Below are 17,802 nucleotides of genomic sequence, written 5' to 3' on the forward strand. Positions count from 1 at the left end.
CAGTGCCCTGTGCTTGTCTCTGAAGCACCTCCCACACCCAACCTCATCCTCCTCCTCATCCTCCCTGTACACACCCTCACCAAAGCCCTCATCTTTCACCTGCAGGATCACTGAGCCTCCCCATTGCTCCCCCTGCCTGGCACCTACCTAGGCTTGTGCACCCCCACAGCATTTCTGCTGGTTCACAGGCCTCATCAACTCACACTCGTTCTCTGAAACCTTCTTTGACACCCAATATAAAAATCACACCCCCACTTTCTCCTCAACTTGGCACTCAAGGATGGCCAAGGTGTGGCTCCAGCATGTTCCTAACAGCCAGCACTAGACCTGCTGTTGCCTCCAGCTGCCCATGGGCTCCATCCTCGGGGATGCTCCACAATTACTTCCCCTTGGAACTCCTTTTTCTACCACTGATGCCCCATCCATCCTTTAAGCCCTGACTTAAATCTTCACTCCTCCATAAAACCTTCCCAGGTCCTTCATGTTGAAATGAATTGCTCTCCTCCATATTCCTAGTGTCTCATTGTGTGGTAAACATAAGCCATGAATTAGGTTTAAGGCTCCTAAGGATCCCATTTGTCCGTCTGACTAGCTTATGATTCCCTGGCTCACCAGGACTGAGTCCCATTTATCAGTGTCTCCAGTGTCTGGCTCTGGGCCTGGCATATAGTAAGCCCTTGATTGAAATGTGTGTGAAATTAAGTTGTTGCCTGGAGTGTATTTTTTTAGAGGTAGGCTCCACATGCAAAGCAACAGCAGCTCTCCATGATTCAGGGCCCACTGTAGACTGGTATTTTACATATTCTGTCTCCTTTAATCTGAAGAGCAACCTCACAAGGTTAACAGTGTTGCTCTTGTTTGAGAGAAAGCCCTGAAAGGTGAGGTGTCTCTTCAAGGTCACACAGCCTGGAAGATGCCTAGCAGTGGTTGGAACCCTGGCTCCGCCTCACTGCAGACCCTGGACTCCTTCCCATTAATCATGCTGACTCCTGGGGATTTAGGAAGAGAAGTCTGGGGATGGGGCTGCCCATGTGTGAGATGGTTGAGGGATTTAACAGGCTTCTGGATGTCTGTGAGGCTGACTGGTGGGTTGTGCTTCCTTGCAGGGGGGATCAGCTTTGGGAGAACCAAGGGGACTTCAGGTTCAGAAGCAGACGATGAAACACAACTGACGTTCTACACAGAGCAGTACCGCAGTCGCCGTCGCAGCAAAGGTAACAGAGTCCTTGGGAAGGTTCCAGAACCGGAGTTTGTGGAAGCAGATTTTGTGATCAGTGACAAACCTAAATTTTCTCCATTCTGATTAACATGGAGCTTGGTATCTACTACCCTGACCAGACTATTGACCTTTGTTTTTCCTGCTCTCTTCTTTATTTTATTTATTTATCCTACATCATCTATCTTCTTTATTTTATTTATTTATCCTACATCATCTATCAAAGGTCTTGGGATTTTTTTTTTATTTATGCAGTTCTTAAAAATTCAACACATGAAATGAAATAACAAATCATATTGAAAGAAAAACAGGAAGAAGAATAATTACTGAAATTCAGGTTGTATTAATTCCAGGTACCCCGTGTCTACCATGTTGTATAGTTCTTAAGAACTGCTGACTTAACTCAGAGATCCCTAGAAGCAAAAACGTAAAGGGAAATTTACTCATAAGTAAAATGTACAGAGTCTATGGGAGAGAGATGGGCATTTATTCTTGAAATTCCATTTACATGATGTTGACCAGGGAGAAAGACCTCAAGGTGGTCCTTATAAACAAGACTTTAAATGGGTTTATAGACAGTGTCTTTGACAGATATAACCTGGGATAGGCTGAGGTGTAGTTCAGTGTGAGGCCCTGATTTGAATCCCAAGCACAGAAAAAAAAAAAATCAGTATCGATGCATTATTTTTCATGATGATAGTCAAATTCAGGTGATGTCAAATTGCTGGAGCAGTGCTCCATAAAGGACTATCCTTTGTACTCAAGGTCCATAGTTCTCTGATTCAACATGCTATATATGAAAACATAGCATATTTCAGGCAATCATTTGTGAATGTGAATCCAGTTCTTCATCTCCTAGCGTTTTATAAGAATAGGAAATCAACAAGTGTGAGATTGCATGTTTGGAAGAGACTCTGGGAATGCAAACATGTTCTCCATGCCAGTGATGGGGCCATCTATGGGCTCTGACTACTACTGAAAGGAAGGCAGCTAAGCAAGACTGGAGTACCTGAGGCAGGAAAGGGGAAGAGAAATCACCCCCACCAACCTTCCTTCATGCCCTTTACCCATTCACCAGAGATGTTCAAAGAGCATAGATCACATAGCCTCTTTGGGCTCAGTTTTCTCATCTGTAAAGTGGGCTTTTACAACTATCTTATGGAGTTGGGAAGATGGATTTTGATTAAGTTTTATGAAAATGTATCATGGTGCCTGTGTAGGCTGGGGCAAAATGAGGTAGACATTATTAATGTCAGTTCAGTTCTCATTGTTACTATCCCTGTCTCCCTATCCGTGACACCTTCACTAAAAGGATCCTGTGTGGGGAGTGTTTCCATCTCCACATCCCCTGGGAAGGGCTTGCAGCCTCTGCAGCCATTAGAATAATGGGGCCTGCGGCTCACTCCTGCCCGCTCCTTAGCTTTCTGGAATTTGCTGCATTGGAGATTTAGAAGTCGGTGATCGATGATTCTTGACCTGTCTTCTCCCTCCCCCAGTCCGGCAGCCAGGATGAGGGCTGGGGAAGTCGGTGGGTCTCCTCCGCAGGACTGGGCTATTTACAGCTAATTGGAAAAACATCCATCACTGAGGGTGGCCCCCATAAATCGGAGTTAAACTTAAAAAAGAAAAGCAAAAGCAAGCCCCAGGACGGGAGATAAACGGTTTGGCCTGGTGCCTCTGGCCACTCCAGACGGCCAGACTGTGTTCAGGATAGTGAGGACAGGCGACAGGGCTGTGACACCCTCCCTGTCCCCTCGCTGGCCCTGCTGCCAGGGGAATGCCAATCCGCTTACTTCATCTCTCTCTTCCACTTATTTTCCACTAATGGCACAGCTGTCTTCCTCCACCTCTCATTTCTGCCACTTATTTCTCTTCCTGCTCAGTATCCTCGGGGTTTTGCTTACTTGCTTGCTTGATTTATTTCTTTTCTATTTTCTCTCCTTTCTCTCCTCTTCTTTCCATCCTCTATCACTGCCTCTTCTCTTCATTCCCATCTTTTCTTGTGATTTCTATTTCTTTTTATCATCTTCTCTTATTTTCTCATATTCTTCCTCCTTTTCTCCAGATATTTCCTGGTGTCTTTCCTTCCTCCTTCCTCCTCCCATATACACTACAACTATTTGTTCGACACCAACCATTTGTCTAAGCACTAGGGACACAAACCAAGAGACAACTGTAAAACCCTGTTTTTTTTTTTTTTTTTAGAGCTTTTATCATATAGAAATAGGAAGAAAAGGGATATAAGGAGGAAGGGAACTGAGAGAGAATGAAGGCATTTCATGTTTAGATTCCCTGGCGTGACTACCTTACCCTTGTGCAGGATCCCAGGCACTTGACATTGTCCTTGGTGTTCCATTCTTGACATTGCCCTTGGTGTTGTCAAGGCATGGGTCTTGCTGCTGCGACTGCTGCTACTCTGATATTTTGTGGAGCACAGATAGTGAATTTGGTCCCCGGCAAAGCCTCTGTCCCAGCCAAGTGAACTCAGAATGCAATGTCCAGTCCTGCAGACTTCCTGGTCCTCCATGAAGGGGCTGTGACCCTAGATACTTGAAGAGGTTGTTCTGAGGCGTAGAATTATTTGCCATCCATAAAGCATTTCAGGGGGAAATTAGGCGTGGAGAGAATAAGTTTTGGCAGAGCTAATCCACTGAGGAAGGACCAATGGATCAACTCTGTGTAGGGGGAAGGGTCTCAAATCTGCCACCACCTCACTGTTCAAATTTAGTTTAGTCTCACTCTTATCCAGGCCTCTGTTTTCTTCTCTGAAACATGGAGAGTGGAAGGGTGGGAGCTGGTCACATTTGGTCTCTGAGGTTCCTTCTCACTTATGTGTCAATGGGGACTGGCTGTACATCCGTGAGAATCCCCCACTCTTGAAATGCACCTGGCTTCCAGCTCTAGCTCCCTTTGCATCCTGTTTGCCTCTCCCCAGGCCCAATGCCTACTCTCTGTTTTGGAGAGAGTGTCTCAACAACATGGTTTTTGTCATCCTATTAGCTATGCCGATTGTGTTCCTCTTCTTTATACCTGCAGGCCTGTGTAGACCCCTATCACCCATCCTCTCCCCACCTCTGCTGCTGCCATCTAAGCTCCTTAGCAAATGTGGTGAGTCAGCAGTTTCCTGTGGTCTGCCGAGAGCCATGCAAGTCAACCACTGGGCCACCGGAGAGATGAGATGTGAAATGCAAGGAGGTGGGGAAGAAAGGGATAGAAACACCAGGAAGGCATTGAGAATGATCATTCCATAGCATTTTGGGACTCCATATCAATTCACTGGGCCCTCTTTAGTTCTATCTGAAATGTAGGATCTGAGCTGTCATTCTTAATCTCAAAGCATGTAGCCATGGCCAAGGCATTTATTGGATTGCTGCCATCTTTGAAGTGCTCAGAAGGAATGTAGGTCTCTGGGGTTATCCGAGAGTGATAGGAACAGTGACTTCTAGACCTAAATATGCCTCCGTCTTTCTGTGTGACCTTGACTGTCTCACTTTCTCAATCTCTAAATAGAGGTTTGAGAGGATGCTCAAGAGCAACTCAGTCAACACTGGTTAGGTTATTGCCAGGCACCCTGCACTGGGCTTCATAGTGTTGGGGAAGATGGTGGAAGACCTTGAAGGCAAAGTATGACGAGTGGAACTGAGCACTTTGGTTACCCCTGCTTTGTGCAAAGAGAGATGGAAGAATGATAGCTAATATGGGAAGGTGCCCTGATAGAGTTGAGACTAGAAAGTAACCAAGATCTCAGACAGGGATTTGCCAATTCCTGACATGAGCCAACAGTCTCAACATTCATACTTCTAATTACCCTTACAGAGTAATTGTGAAGGTTAAACAAAATCACCATGACCTCCTTTATAACTCTGACTCCTGTGGACAAATTCTCTCTTCTGCTGCCACTCTAGTCCTTGCCACCAGGATCCTGTGCTTCAAAACTGCCCAACACCCTTTAACAATGATCTCACTTGCAGTATTACATCTCATTCTTCATCCTGCAGCCAGAATGATTACTTTTTAAAAGCTTATGTAGGGATCATGTTAGAAGTTTCAGTACCATCCTTTACATTTAGGATGCAATGTGAGCTCCTTACCACACACTCAGGTGCACCTGGTTTTGCTCTGGCTCTCCACCCAGGGCCCTCTCTACTCCTGCACCCAGTATCTGCCCCCCGGGCTCCTGCCAGAATCTTTGCAAACGCTCCCTCCTAGAACTCTCTCCTGTTCTTTGACTGGCCCCCCACTCACTGAGATCTCTACTTAAATGGCATCTTCTGTAAAGTCATCCCATACCTCACTTACTTTCCCTGTTCCATTCCATTCCAGATTCTGTGATGTTTTCCCTTTGTAAACTTTATCACTACGGAAAGTTGACATTTACTGATATGTTCTCTGGGTTAAGTTTGTGTCCTCCACTGAACTGGAAATTTGATGAGAACAGACAGACTGTGCTCAAATTTCTATCCCCGACACCAAATATAAGAATGGGTTACTATTTTTGAATGAATGAATGATGAGAAAATGAAAGACACATCTGGAAGAATGTCGGATGATTATAGTGCTCAGGCGGAGGCTGCTTTCCTGTCTGCCCCTCTTGTTTTCTCTCTCTCCATTCCCACTTGGTGGAAAAGGGACTCCTCTCCTCTTCTCCTTCCTGCTCCTGGTGAACACCATGGAGGTTCTCATTTGTCCACTGCAAGGCCACCACTGAGGGGCATGTCTGGTTGTGGACCTGAGGCCTGATATTGAAAACTCTACTCTGCCATGATTCTTGGAACATCAGTGGAACCTCTGTCACTGAGAGAGATGTAAAAAGGCTCCATGGCAGAAAAGAATACACCAGGGCTAATGATGGCGGATAGGTTTTTGTACATGGCTCTTTATTAGCATGTACCATGAGAGAACTAGTGATCCATTAATCCAGACATGGCTGTGAGTTCTGACCTTTACTCATCCCCTCTACCTGGCTTTAAATGGGCTTTTAACCTCTTGGTTTTTCCTTCTGTATAAAATACAGTTATCAACTCTGATCTCAGAGTAAGAAAATGTAGATAAAGAAAGTTCTAGAACTTACTCAAAGATGTTCAATAAATATTTATTTCATTTCATTTTCCTCTTCCCTTTAAAGTATTCTGGCTGAAATCGGCTGAAATCTCATTTTCACCCATAGGATCTATTAAAAAAAAAAAAAAACAAGGTTTATGATATTCTCTGGGAGCACCCATGACTTTCCTATGCCTCAGGTACTTTGAAAAGGTAAGAGAAATGGGATTATTTGTGAAGGTGTTTGGTGTGTCCAGGTAGAACTTCATTTCAAGGCAGAGAACTGCAGTAATCACCATGGCAAGTTAGGGATGATGGAGGGGAGACAAAGACTGAGAAACAGAGGCTAAGGGACCAAGATGTGGGTATTGGTGTAATTTCCTAAATAAGGGATCAGCGATATTTTCTGTAAATAGCCAGTTAGTAAATCTTCTCTGTTCTGCAGGCCAGTCTCCTCTGGAACCTTACAGCTACTATACCCTGAGTGCCACCGTGGACAACAATATGAATGAACACACATCAGTGTATCTTTGTTTCCTGTATCTTTGTTTCCTGTATCCAGACTTTACCTATAGGTCATAGTTAGCTGACTCTGGCCCTAAACCCCCTACCTATATAGGTAGCCCACACCTGGTCCAGGAAGCATGCTTGAAATTTCATATTGCTTTGTGAAATGAGTCCAAATTCATATCATATTGAATATGCTGCCTAAAGAGCCTATTTTATCAAGCAGTTTTGCATCTGGTCACGTAAGTAACCATCCAGGCTAACACTTGTTTCAGATTTGTTCATTCTGATGGTATTCTGCAGAGTTAACTAATGAGCTGACTGATAAGATAGGTTACTTGGGTAGATGGCACTGCATAGCACAAAGAATGCAGGCCTCAGAAGTCGGGAGGTGTGTTCTTAAGTCTATACCTCACTGTTAACTAGTCTAGTGGCCCCTGGGGGCCTGTGCCCTCTCATGTCCTCAGTTTTCCTATGAGTCACAGAAGGATGTTTATGTCACATCATCAAGACTGAAGCCCACTCCAGTTCACCTGTATTTGTGGGATAAAAAACCTTGGCAAGCATGATGCTGGGCTCAAGGTGATTATAATATCCCAGGGGTTGATGATGTAGCTCACACAGAAGTGATACTGATAAGGGCCAGCTAGAGTATCACTAGGTTCAGATGAGATGTGCAGATGGTGGGTCCAGCCCCAGGCACAATATGGAGCAGGAGATAGAGCAGCTACAGCTTTGAGGTTGTTTTTGCAGTGTGAGCACCCAGCACGGGCCTCCCATCCCAGCTCTGGCCTGCTGCTGTGTGGCCTTAGGGAATTCTCCCTCCCTCTCTGGACCTTGCTCTTTTCATCTTATCTAAAAGTTGCCCGGACAGTTCTAAAGATTCAGGTATTCTGATTCCCGTTCCCATGCACTTCCACTAAATCTTGATGATGAGTTCCTTGGTAGAGAGAACTGGGGCACAAATGTCACTGGTTTTGCTTAATTTTTCATTTTTACTTAATTTTTTTTGAAGTTTGGCAGTTGAAACTAGGATTTTCTTTTGAGATAAAAACTCTTGCATTTTAAGCAAAACTTTATGTGAAGACATATGAATATGTGAATAATTTCTTTATGAATTGTCTCCCTCCTCTCCCGTGCCTCTTCTCTTACACACACACAGACACACACACACACACACACACAATTTAGTCCAATTTTAGTGGAAAAGGACATGTGAGGGAAAGTTCTAGCTGTATCTACTGCAGAGGAGGCCAGAGATTGATGTTTGGAGATGGCTCTGAAATATAAGCTGAGAGTTCTGCAGAACAGTACCTGCCAAGGTGGGAGTGCTGAGGGTACATAGTAGTGCACTGGAGATGGGGAGAGGCCATACCTGGGGAGGTTATCCCCAAGTGTGTGGCTGTTTGAATGACAGGGGATAAGGTTGGAAAGGGTGGGTAGCCATGCCTTGAGAATTGACAAAGTTGCCTACTTCTGAGAAAAGGGGCTTATCCAATCACAGGGTTTCTTCAGTCCTACAGATAATCCATCGACTCTTCCATGGTGTACACACGGAAACCAAGGCTTAGAGAAGGGAAGCATTTTCGTCAAGGTCTTATTTCCTTAAAGGACAAAATCAAATAGGCAAAATATTCACGAGGTGAAGCAGGACAAAAGATCATACAGTTACTCTTTGTACTTTTCTTGTTCTTGCAGCAATTCCACAAGTTTGAAGTTATGCAGACAAATACTTTCAGAAAACAATGGTCCTTCTAGGTTGTACAAAGACTTTGGGATCAGCAGGCAGGGGTTTAAATCCTTGCTCTGACATTTTCTAGTGGCATGACCTATGGCCACATGCTTTCCTTGGGCCTCAGTTTCTCCTGGTGAAAGCAGGACAAGTCTAGTAATGGCCTTTCTATTCCCCATTAAGACATTGAGGGGACTAAATGAGGAATGTATGCAAAGCGCACTTAGCCATGGTGCCAGCCAAGAGTACAGTGAGTTGGCACCATGTATCCGTGTGCAATTCACACACAGCTCATGGCCTCCTCCTAGCACGGCCCACAAACTGGTTTTGCTAGTAGAAAAGAAAAAGAACTCACATTTTCACGGTGAACATGGCTTTTGGGGGTCCTGACTCCTTGGGAACATTGTGATATAGCTTTTTCTTTCCATGTCCTCTGCTTCTTGGCCAAGGATAAACTTTCTCACAGGCTCATCTCCTGGCTGCCCTTTGCCTGCCTGCAGGGCACACCCTTAGGACCTGCTTCTCAGAAAAGAAGAAACACTGCAGACAGCTCAATCTGTATTTAATCAGTCACCAAATCCTTTCTCATCAGATGACCTGGAAGACAAGCCCAAGGTCATCAGGGAGGACGTGGTTTCAGAAACACAGCAACAAGTTGAGCAGCTTTTCCCTACACAGTGGGGATCCCCACTGAGACAACATGACTGTGGGCTCCAGACGATGTGCTAGAGGCCCCACTGTGAACATAATGGGACCTCATGGGGTGGCTTTATTGGATATCCAAGGTTGTGGTCATGGGCACAGGGAAAGAGGGGTAAGTTAGGCAGGGTAGAGCCAGAATGGGTGAGTGCCACATGCGCCTGCAAAGAAAGAAGGGAATGAGGGACAGAGGGAGAAAGAGCCACCCAAGAGAGGATCACACAAGTTCTGGAAGTCTAGAGACTTGGGTTGTAATCTTGGGTACACTCTGGTTTGGTTATGACGTGACAAGCACAGCTTTCAACATCCGTTTCCTATCTGTGAAACAGCCAGGTGGAACCTGACGCTAAGTCCTTCTCAATAACACCATTCTGAGAGTCCATGACAGAAATGGGCACAGCAGGGAGGGAGAAAGGGGAAAAGAACCAAAGAGACCACTTCTGTGTCGTTGAATTCTCTCTATACTGGTCTATACCTTTTAAATACATCGTCTCATGTGATTTTTCAATAACACCATGATAAGGGATTATTTGAATCTCCATTTTACAGATGAGGAAATAGAAACTTGAGGGTTCATTTATCTGTTTCCACGATGAGATAAAAGGAACTGGGCTTTGAATTCTAGTTGGGTTTCACAATCTGGTCAGCCCATTATAAGGATAAATGAGATAAATCCTGATGTGCATATTATGTGCCCAGCATAGGTATATACTTGGCAACTCAGTACCAAGGAGGAAAATTCCTGTGTTTGTGCTGGAAGCCTGATCAGACCTTTGTGAACTTCCTAGTGCCTGTTCTGTCACCCCTCCTAGAGTGGGGGCAGCCTGGGAGCAGTTGACAACAGGAATAGGAATGGTCAGCACCCACCAGCATCAGCACTGAGAAGTTAGTCACTACAAAGGACAGAGGTTGCATCTATGGGACCAGCCTCCCAGAGCACCCCCAGCAGTGGGGTTCCTTGTATTTGGTCAGGGTGTTAGCTTTTCTTATTGCTGTGACCAGATGGTCAGAAAAGAACAATGTAGAGGAGGAAAGTTTATTTTGGCTTGTCATTTCAGAGGTCTCAGTCCATGGTCAGCCAACTCCATAGCTCTGGGCCTGAGATAGAACATAATGTTTCCAGAAGTGGATGGAGGAGAAAAGCAGCTCAGGACCTGGCAATCAGGAAGCAGAGAGCTCCACTCAACAGAGACAAAATATGCACTCCAGAGGCATGCCACCAGTGACCCACCTCTTCCAGCCACACCCTACCTGGCTACTGTCACCACCCAGTTAACCCATATCAGTGGTTTAATTCACTGCTTAGGTCACAACTCTCCTAATCACTTCACATCTGAAAATTCTTGCACTGTCTCAAGCTTTTAGAGGACACCTCATATATAAACAATAACAAGTAGAAAAACATAGGAAAAAGGCAGCCCAGCCCAGTATGTGGGAGCCAAGCATGGCCATTGCTTCCCAACTCTACAACAAGTGATCTCACATTGGTAGCATGTGATCAGTCATGGTGGAGGTATTTGCACCAGGGAAATTGGTAAATGTACAAGATGGAAATGTCCACCTCTCCCTCAGAAAGCCATTTGTGAAACAATTATTGGCACACTGCTGGGGAGAATTGTTGGTAAGACATAAGAATTTGGGCTGGGCTGTAGCTCAGTGGTAGAGCACCTGCCTGGCATGTGTGAGGCATTGGGTCTGATCCTCAGCTCCGCATAAAAATAAATAAGGTATTGTGTCCATCTATAACTCAAAAAAAAAAAATTTTTTTTAAAGTAAGAATTTAGCCTCTGATTAGGATTCTACAACTATTCTCTACAAATAGTCCAAGCAATCCAGAATATTCCTTGGAGGATTATGCATAAGGTATGTGGTGGGCAGGGGGGAGACAAAGCAAACCACGAAGTTCAAGGCCCCTGGTAGAGAGTCCGTTTTCAGAAGCAGAAGATGACAAGATCATCTGGAGAAGCCAGCCACTTGGGGAACTGGGATCAGATCAGAGCCAGGAGCAGGAAAGGCATCCTCCTCTGTACGGAGGAAGGACTGTCGGGGCTAGGTAGTTCTTTAGCCTAAATGAACCTCAGAATTAGCTAGAAAGCTTAAAAAAAAAAAAAAAAAAAAAAAAAAACACTACACTGTACTTTACTCAGACTCATTATGTGAGAATATCTGGAAAGCTTTAAAAAACTACAGTGCATTTTCCTCAGACTCATTACATGAGAATATCTGGGCAAGGAGGCTGCTTCTTGGTATAAAATCCTTCCCATATTCTAATTTGCAGCCAGGGTTAAAACCACCCTTTTATAGTTTGACATAGTCAATAGTGCATCCCTGTTCTTCTGGCTCTGCATTCCTATCAAGTATATCATCTTTTACCCAAGCTAGGAACTTGAATAATAATTAAACGGCTGATAGAAACCATTTATTGAATGTCACTTTTGTGCCAGATCCATTGTACACTCTCTAATCTCCCTACAAAATCAGCTATTGTCCTTGTCTTCCTAGTCTAAAAAATGAAACTGGAACTGGGCAGAATGATTTCTTCAAGGTCACAAAACCTATCTAAACCATAACAGGTAGAAAAGAGTTGTAGGGCAGAGGTTTGAACTGCATTCCTGTTGACTCCAAACACTTGTCACGACACCCCAGAGTGGTTCCCTAAGAGAACCTTAGTTTTCTTCTCCATCCTTCCCATCAGAGCTCTGGTCCTGGTAGCTGGCTGTCTGTGATTTGCAGTCATCTGAAACCTTACTCCAGAGGGTTCCAGTAGCTAGCACAGGCTACTGGAAAATTCTAATTCCCCTCTCAGATGAGACTGGGAATTTGAATTCCTTTTACTGAAAGAGCAGTAAAATGCAGAAACCTAGCTTTGATCTACGCCAGCGTTTGGCCCTATTTAATGAGACAAAGAAGAGAAAATTATGTATTCAGAAATTGTTAGGGGCTTTAAAAACTTCTTTCTGATGTCTCTCTTCTCTCCCTTCCCTCAAACCTCAGAGGAAATGGATACTGACTTTCTTTCTCTTAAAGGTCCCTTCTGGACCACCTCTACCCAAACCTGCAGAAACATCAAGCAGTCTCAGCAAATGAGGGTTCCTTGAATGCAGGGAGAGAGCCAGCCAACTTCAAAAAACCCCTTTCCAAGGCCTGACGGTCCCTGAAATATTGTTTAAATTGTTCTCAGTTCTTCCCGCTCCTTTGCGATGCCAACCGACTGAGCACCTGCCAACCTTGCATGGAGGGGAGGGAGAAGGCTGTCAGGAATCAAATGGGAGACCAAAGACAATAAAGCAAACATGTCGTTTTTAGTTGCTTACACCAGCGAGAAGGAATAATCAGTCTCTCGCTTTCTTGTTTTTCAACTAGGCTCAGCAGGATTTCCCCTCCTGTTCCTCAGAGTGAGAGATTATGACTCTCTACTCCCAGCCCCAAGCAAGAACATTCTGTCACCCCTGCTCTCCCCAGTCCTGTGGGATGGCCAGGATTTTCTTATCCTTGCAAAAATTCCCAGACAAAGAGAAAAACTGCAGGCCAGGCGTGCCCACTGCATGCTAGGAGCTGTGCGGGGTGCCTGTGTGACCTCATTTATTCCTGGCTCTTGGTTTGGGTGATTGAGGCAAGTTAGTTTACCTTCCCAACTCTCAGATCCTTCCTCTCAAAACTTTTGGTGACAATCTCAACTTATAGGGATTTTGTGATTACACAGTATCACGGGTTATGAGTGTAAGATGTGGAGAGAGATGGTGAGCAAAAGGCTGGGAAGGGGGAAGCTGAGGCAGATGGAGAAAGGCTTTTCCTGCCACATTCGTTCATCTATTCCACCAACTAATGTGGATACTTCTATTGCTCCAAAGGCCAGGAAATAGACTAATAATGTGGCTGCCCTTGAGAAGCTGGCTGATATCATACCAGGGCAATAGGAAAGGAAGAGAGTATTTCACAAACAAGCCCACACACGAGTATATCATTCTTTTTTTAAAATATATTTATTTTTATTTATTTTTATGTGGTGCTGAGAATCAAACCCAGGGCCACATGCTTGCGAGGCAAGTGCTCTACCACTGAGCTACAACCCCAGCCCCACAAGTATATCATTCTAAACTGAGAAATGCCTCTAGTAAAAGGAGGAATTAATCGAACAAAGGGGGTATCCTGAAATGAATCTTCAAAGAACCAATATTAAGAAGGACAAATTAAAAGTGGCCCAGTGATAAACAGAGGCTCATCCATGTCTTTGTTTCCTGTTTCATCTGTTTCAGGAAGGTCACATTTTGCATAGTAGAGAAGGAGTCACAAGGAGAGACTAGAGGCATGGAGAACAGATAGGAGGTTGCATGAGACTCTGGGTGAGCACGGGATGGGTGGAGATCAGGAATATGCTTCAAGTGCAAGTAGCCGAGCGCAGTGCCTGATTGGCTGTAAGAAGATAAGCCACTGAGGACTGCTAAAGATGAGTATGGGTCTCCAGCACAGGAGCTGGGGAAGGCAGCATGAGGAGGTTTTTAGTAGAGGAAGGAATGACCAGAGTCTTAGAGCTGCTGCCTTGAGGTGTCTTTGAGCTATCCAAGTGGAGATATTTGCCAACCAAATCTGGGCTGTAAGTCCAAAGTCCAGTCGTGGCATAACTGAGTTTTCTCCTCAAGGTCTTAAGAGGCTGAAGCCAAGTTGTCAGTGAGGGTTGCAGTCTCAGATGGGACGCAGGGTCCTCCCCCAAGCTCATTTAGTTCTTAGCAGAAACCGTTTCCTTGCACATATGTAAGGGATATGTCTGTTTTCCTGCTAGCAGGCTCCACTCTGAGCTCTTAGAGGCCACTCTCAAGCCCCGTGACATGACTTCCCCCCATAAGTAGTCCACGATATAGCTCAAGACAGGTAGGGTGGCATGACATGTTGACTCTGCTACTTCAAATCCCCGTGTCTATCAGGGCTCACTTGCTTTGGCCAGGGCCGCCCAGAATAAATTCTTTTGTGATGAACTCAATCAACTGATTTTTTTTTTTTTTACATCTGAAAAATATCTTCACTGTTGTTGTATAATGTAATCATTGAACAATATCATATTCTCAATTCTTCTCACTTTCATGAAAGGGAAATATACAGTGTAGACAGAGCTGGGACACTTGGGGACTCTTTTAGAACTCTGCCCACTATAGGAGGGTAAAAGAAAGGAGTAGGAGACTGTCCTAGGAGAGTGCAGACAGACTAAAGAGGCTGAGAGTTTGCCCTTCAGTAATGGATTCTTGGTTGAAAATGTCCTTCTGTCAACATCTTGGGCACAGTCAAATCAAGTGCTGTATGTGAAGAAAACAGATGCCAGAGCCCAGGACAATTTATCATGATAGCAGCTTAGAGGCTGCAGGACATATGGATCCAGGATAGATTTGTGACTAACAACACAACATACTCAACATGCATAATACTGTGCATTAGCCTAAGTCACTCAGCCAGACCCTTCCTGTGTTGGACTGGTGAAGGACTGATACTTCCTGGTTCTCATTGAGCAAATCTGCTGACCATCCAGCTCTCCTAATTGGAGGAGACTTTCGAAAGATTGGGGTCAACTCTGGCTTGGGCAATAACATGCTGAAGAATCTTGAGCAAGACCCCTTGGCTCTCTAGCCATAGAATGGGGGATAGTGTTTGAATAAATGACTTCTGAGGCCTCTTCAAGCTCTGAAATCTTTGCTTTTATTCATTTAATGCACGTTGTACATTTCTGGAACAGTGTGTTTTTCTGGAATGTTGTGGGTTAATAAGCCATGGCTTCAGCCTTAAGCAGCTCCCTCCTAGGCTCTGTCTGTAGAAGAAATCAAGATCACTGACTCTTAAATATACCTCTATGCTCTCAGAACATCTGCAGGGGAGAGATGTTTCAAACACACTGATGATGGTACTCTTTGCTTTTACTATTTTTTTATACCAAGTAAAATAATAGAATAACACTACTAAAGGAAAATTTAAAAAATAGAAACAAACAATAACCTTCTAGACCAATGAGTGTTCCCTGTCTTCCCATCCTATTTATATACATCCTCTTTCCCAAAACATTGTAATTGCAATTGACACCCACGTTTTCACTCCTGTTGTGTCACCATATTTTTTTCGATGACATTACAGATTTTTCATGAAGCTTTGAACCTGAAAATACTCACTGTTGCATAATCTCTAATACTGAAAAATTAGAACGAGCCCAGATGTCCAACAACAGGGGAAGGGCTAAGTGAATTATGACGCATCAACTTGTTAGAATATTGTGCAGCCAGATAATAACAAAGAATGATTTTTTTTAAGTGGGGGAGAATTTACAAACCACAGTGATTACATCTGAGGACAAACAGAACAATTCATTTAAAAAGAGATGTGTGGATGAATCACAATATGTTATGCGTGCATGTATTTATCCTTCTGTTTATTATTTATATCATGCCTTTTCCCAAAAGGGATTTGAAGTGGGTGGATCTGCTGTAGGGTGTCCAGTGTACAGTATACATTGTGATTAGAATTGTAGAGACGAGAAGGATGTGGTCTTTGGAGCCAGCCTTACTTAGTTATGAGTCCTGGCGGTGCCAACGCCGGGCGTTCGCTCTGACTTATTGGCCCTTGCTTTCCTCAGCTATGTAATGGCTTCCCTTGCAGTTGCTCCTTCTAAGAGTGGTTTCAAGATTGAAATAAAACAATACAAGTAAATCATTTAGCATGGTTTCTGGAACATAGTGATAAAACAGTAGCAGAATTCTGGCTGATTCACTTCATACAAGAGGGGATTGTGTCTCAGCACTAGGTCAAATGAACCCAAAGGTCATTTAGATTGATTTGAAATCTTGAAAAATATGAATTCGCCCTCTTTCATTATTCATTGAAACCATTGCACGTCTGGTTTTGGGATCCTGGGAGACATGAACATATTTCTTCTTTACCTAATGAGAGAAACATTTTTTAAAAAGAAGAAGAAACATCACAAGTGAATATCCAGGTGGAAAGGGCCCTGGTCCATGAGACTGGTCTTGTAAGCCATCCTTGAAGCATGCTGTTTTAAGTAATGGGCATTCCTTCACCCTTTAGCATGGTACCCAAACCTATGCACATAGTAAACATGCTTGGCTTATCTATTTTAATACCAATATTGGCTTATCTAACAAATATCTACTTTGTAAGTTTAATCCGGAGTTTTATTTCATTGGATTGGATGGAGCCTGGGCATCTTTTCTTCTTCTTACCCTTTCTGTTTTCCTTCCTTTTCCTCCTCCTCTTCCTCCTTTCCTTTAACTTCTCCCGGTGAAGCTCTGGTTAAGAATCACTGCCTTATGGCATTACACCAAAGATGAGTAAGACTAGTGGTCTCTGCCCTTGAGTTTTTTACAAGTTATAGGGAGTACCAGAAATAACAGAGGATATTAGATCAGTCAAATTCTGTGGCCTCAGTTTCTCTCTAGTAAAATAGGTCATAATTCAATAGTGTCCTTCTTGGCTCTACAATTCTGTGCTTGTAATTGCAATGTACCTTTTAAAAACAAAACTAAGATAATGTGATAGGAACTAGGTGTTGATAGCTGAAGAGGCATGAAGTAAGGGCTTTTAGATACCTAGAGTCTGTAAATCAAGAAGGGCTTCCCAGAGGAGAAAAAAATGGAAACAAATGCCTAAATAAATAATGGAGAACTTGAAACAATGAGAAGACAGGCTCTTCTGGTCTCCAGGAGAGACCTTTAGTAGGCCTTCTGGCATTTAAGATCAAAGTAATTTCTGTTCACAATACTCATACTGAAATCCTGCTCCATGGGCTCTTGGGGACAGAGATAAATGAAGCATAGTTTCTGCCCTTGTAGACCTTACCATCTGGTGTGTGTGTGTGTGTGTGTATCTGTGTCAGGGATGGGGGGATGAAATGTGCAAAACAGCTATTGTAGAGAGCAATAGTGAATCCTGTGCTGGCACAATCGAAGAACACCTGCGGCACAGTTGTCAGAGCATGGGATATCTGACTGAGTCGTGAAGAACAAGATAGCCTTGTTCAGGGGAAGAAGGAAGAAGATTCTTCCAGACCAGGGGGACCATGCAAATAGAGTGAGATGGAGCAGAATTCCCATCCCTTTGTTAGCTCTCAAAAAATTCCTGTTGCATACAGGAAGGAAGAGAGTGAGCTTATAAAGTTTGTGGGACACAGAGCTTAAGATGACACTGGCTGAGTGGTTTGGATTTGTCATGAAGACAATAAGAGGCCATCAAAGGGTTTCACCTAAGAAGTGATGTTTTCAGCTTTGTGTGGTAGAAAAGTCACCTGAACAGGAGTGGTGTGAGAGACCAGTTAAAAGGCTATTGTCATAATTTAGGTGAAAAATGATATCATCTGGGCTGAGGCAGGGGCAGTGGGGATGGATAGAGCATCTTTGTTACAGGATGTAGTCAGAGGCCACACCCACCTACCTGCCTCATGTGGTCCAACCCCATCACCATGGCAACAGCCTCTTTAACATCCTTGGCCAGAGAGAGAGATAAGAAACTCTTACATCTGTTCCTGGAGGTCCTGCCTCTATTTCTTTCTTTCTTTTTCTTCTTTTTCCCCCCTTTGATTGTATCTGATCCAGCCTCACTGGGTAATTGAGTGTTTGAG

The 17,802-nt window shown here is 44.0% G+C and overlaps 1 protein-coding gene across 3 annotated transcripts in view; it reads left to right on the plus strand.

The window, feature by feature from the left end:
* Astn2 (astrotactin 2) overlaps positions 1 to 17,802 on the plus strand; it is an 847,605-nt gene that overhangs the window by 286,298 nt on the left and 543,505 nt on the right. For all 3 annotated transcript variants that reach the window (XM_076845613.2, XM_076845612.2, XM_076845614.2), the window contains one exon: positions 1,107 to 1,214. In XM_076845613.2, the coding sequence (XP_076701728.1) occupies positions 1,107 to 1,214 (108 nt within the window). The remainder of the gene's footprint in view (positions 1 to 1,106; positions 1,215 to 17,802) is intronic.

The sequence above is a fragment of the Callospermophilus lateralis genome, chromosome 2 (assembly GCF_048772815.1).
Source record: "Callospermophilus lateralis isolate mCalLat2 chromosome 2, mCalLat2.hap1, whole genome shotgun sequence".
NCBI classification, from domain to species: domain Eukaryota; kingdom Metazoa; phylum Chordata; class Mammalia; order Rodentia; family Sciuridae; genus Callospermophilus; species Callospermophilus lateralis.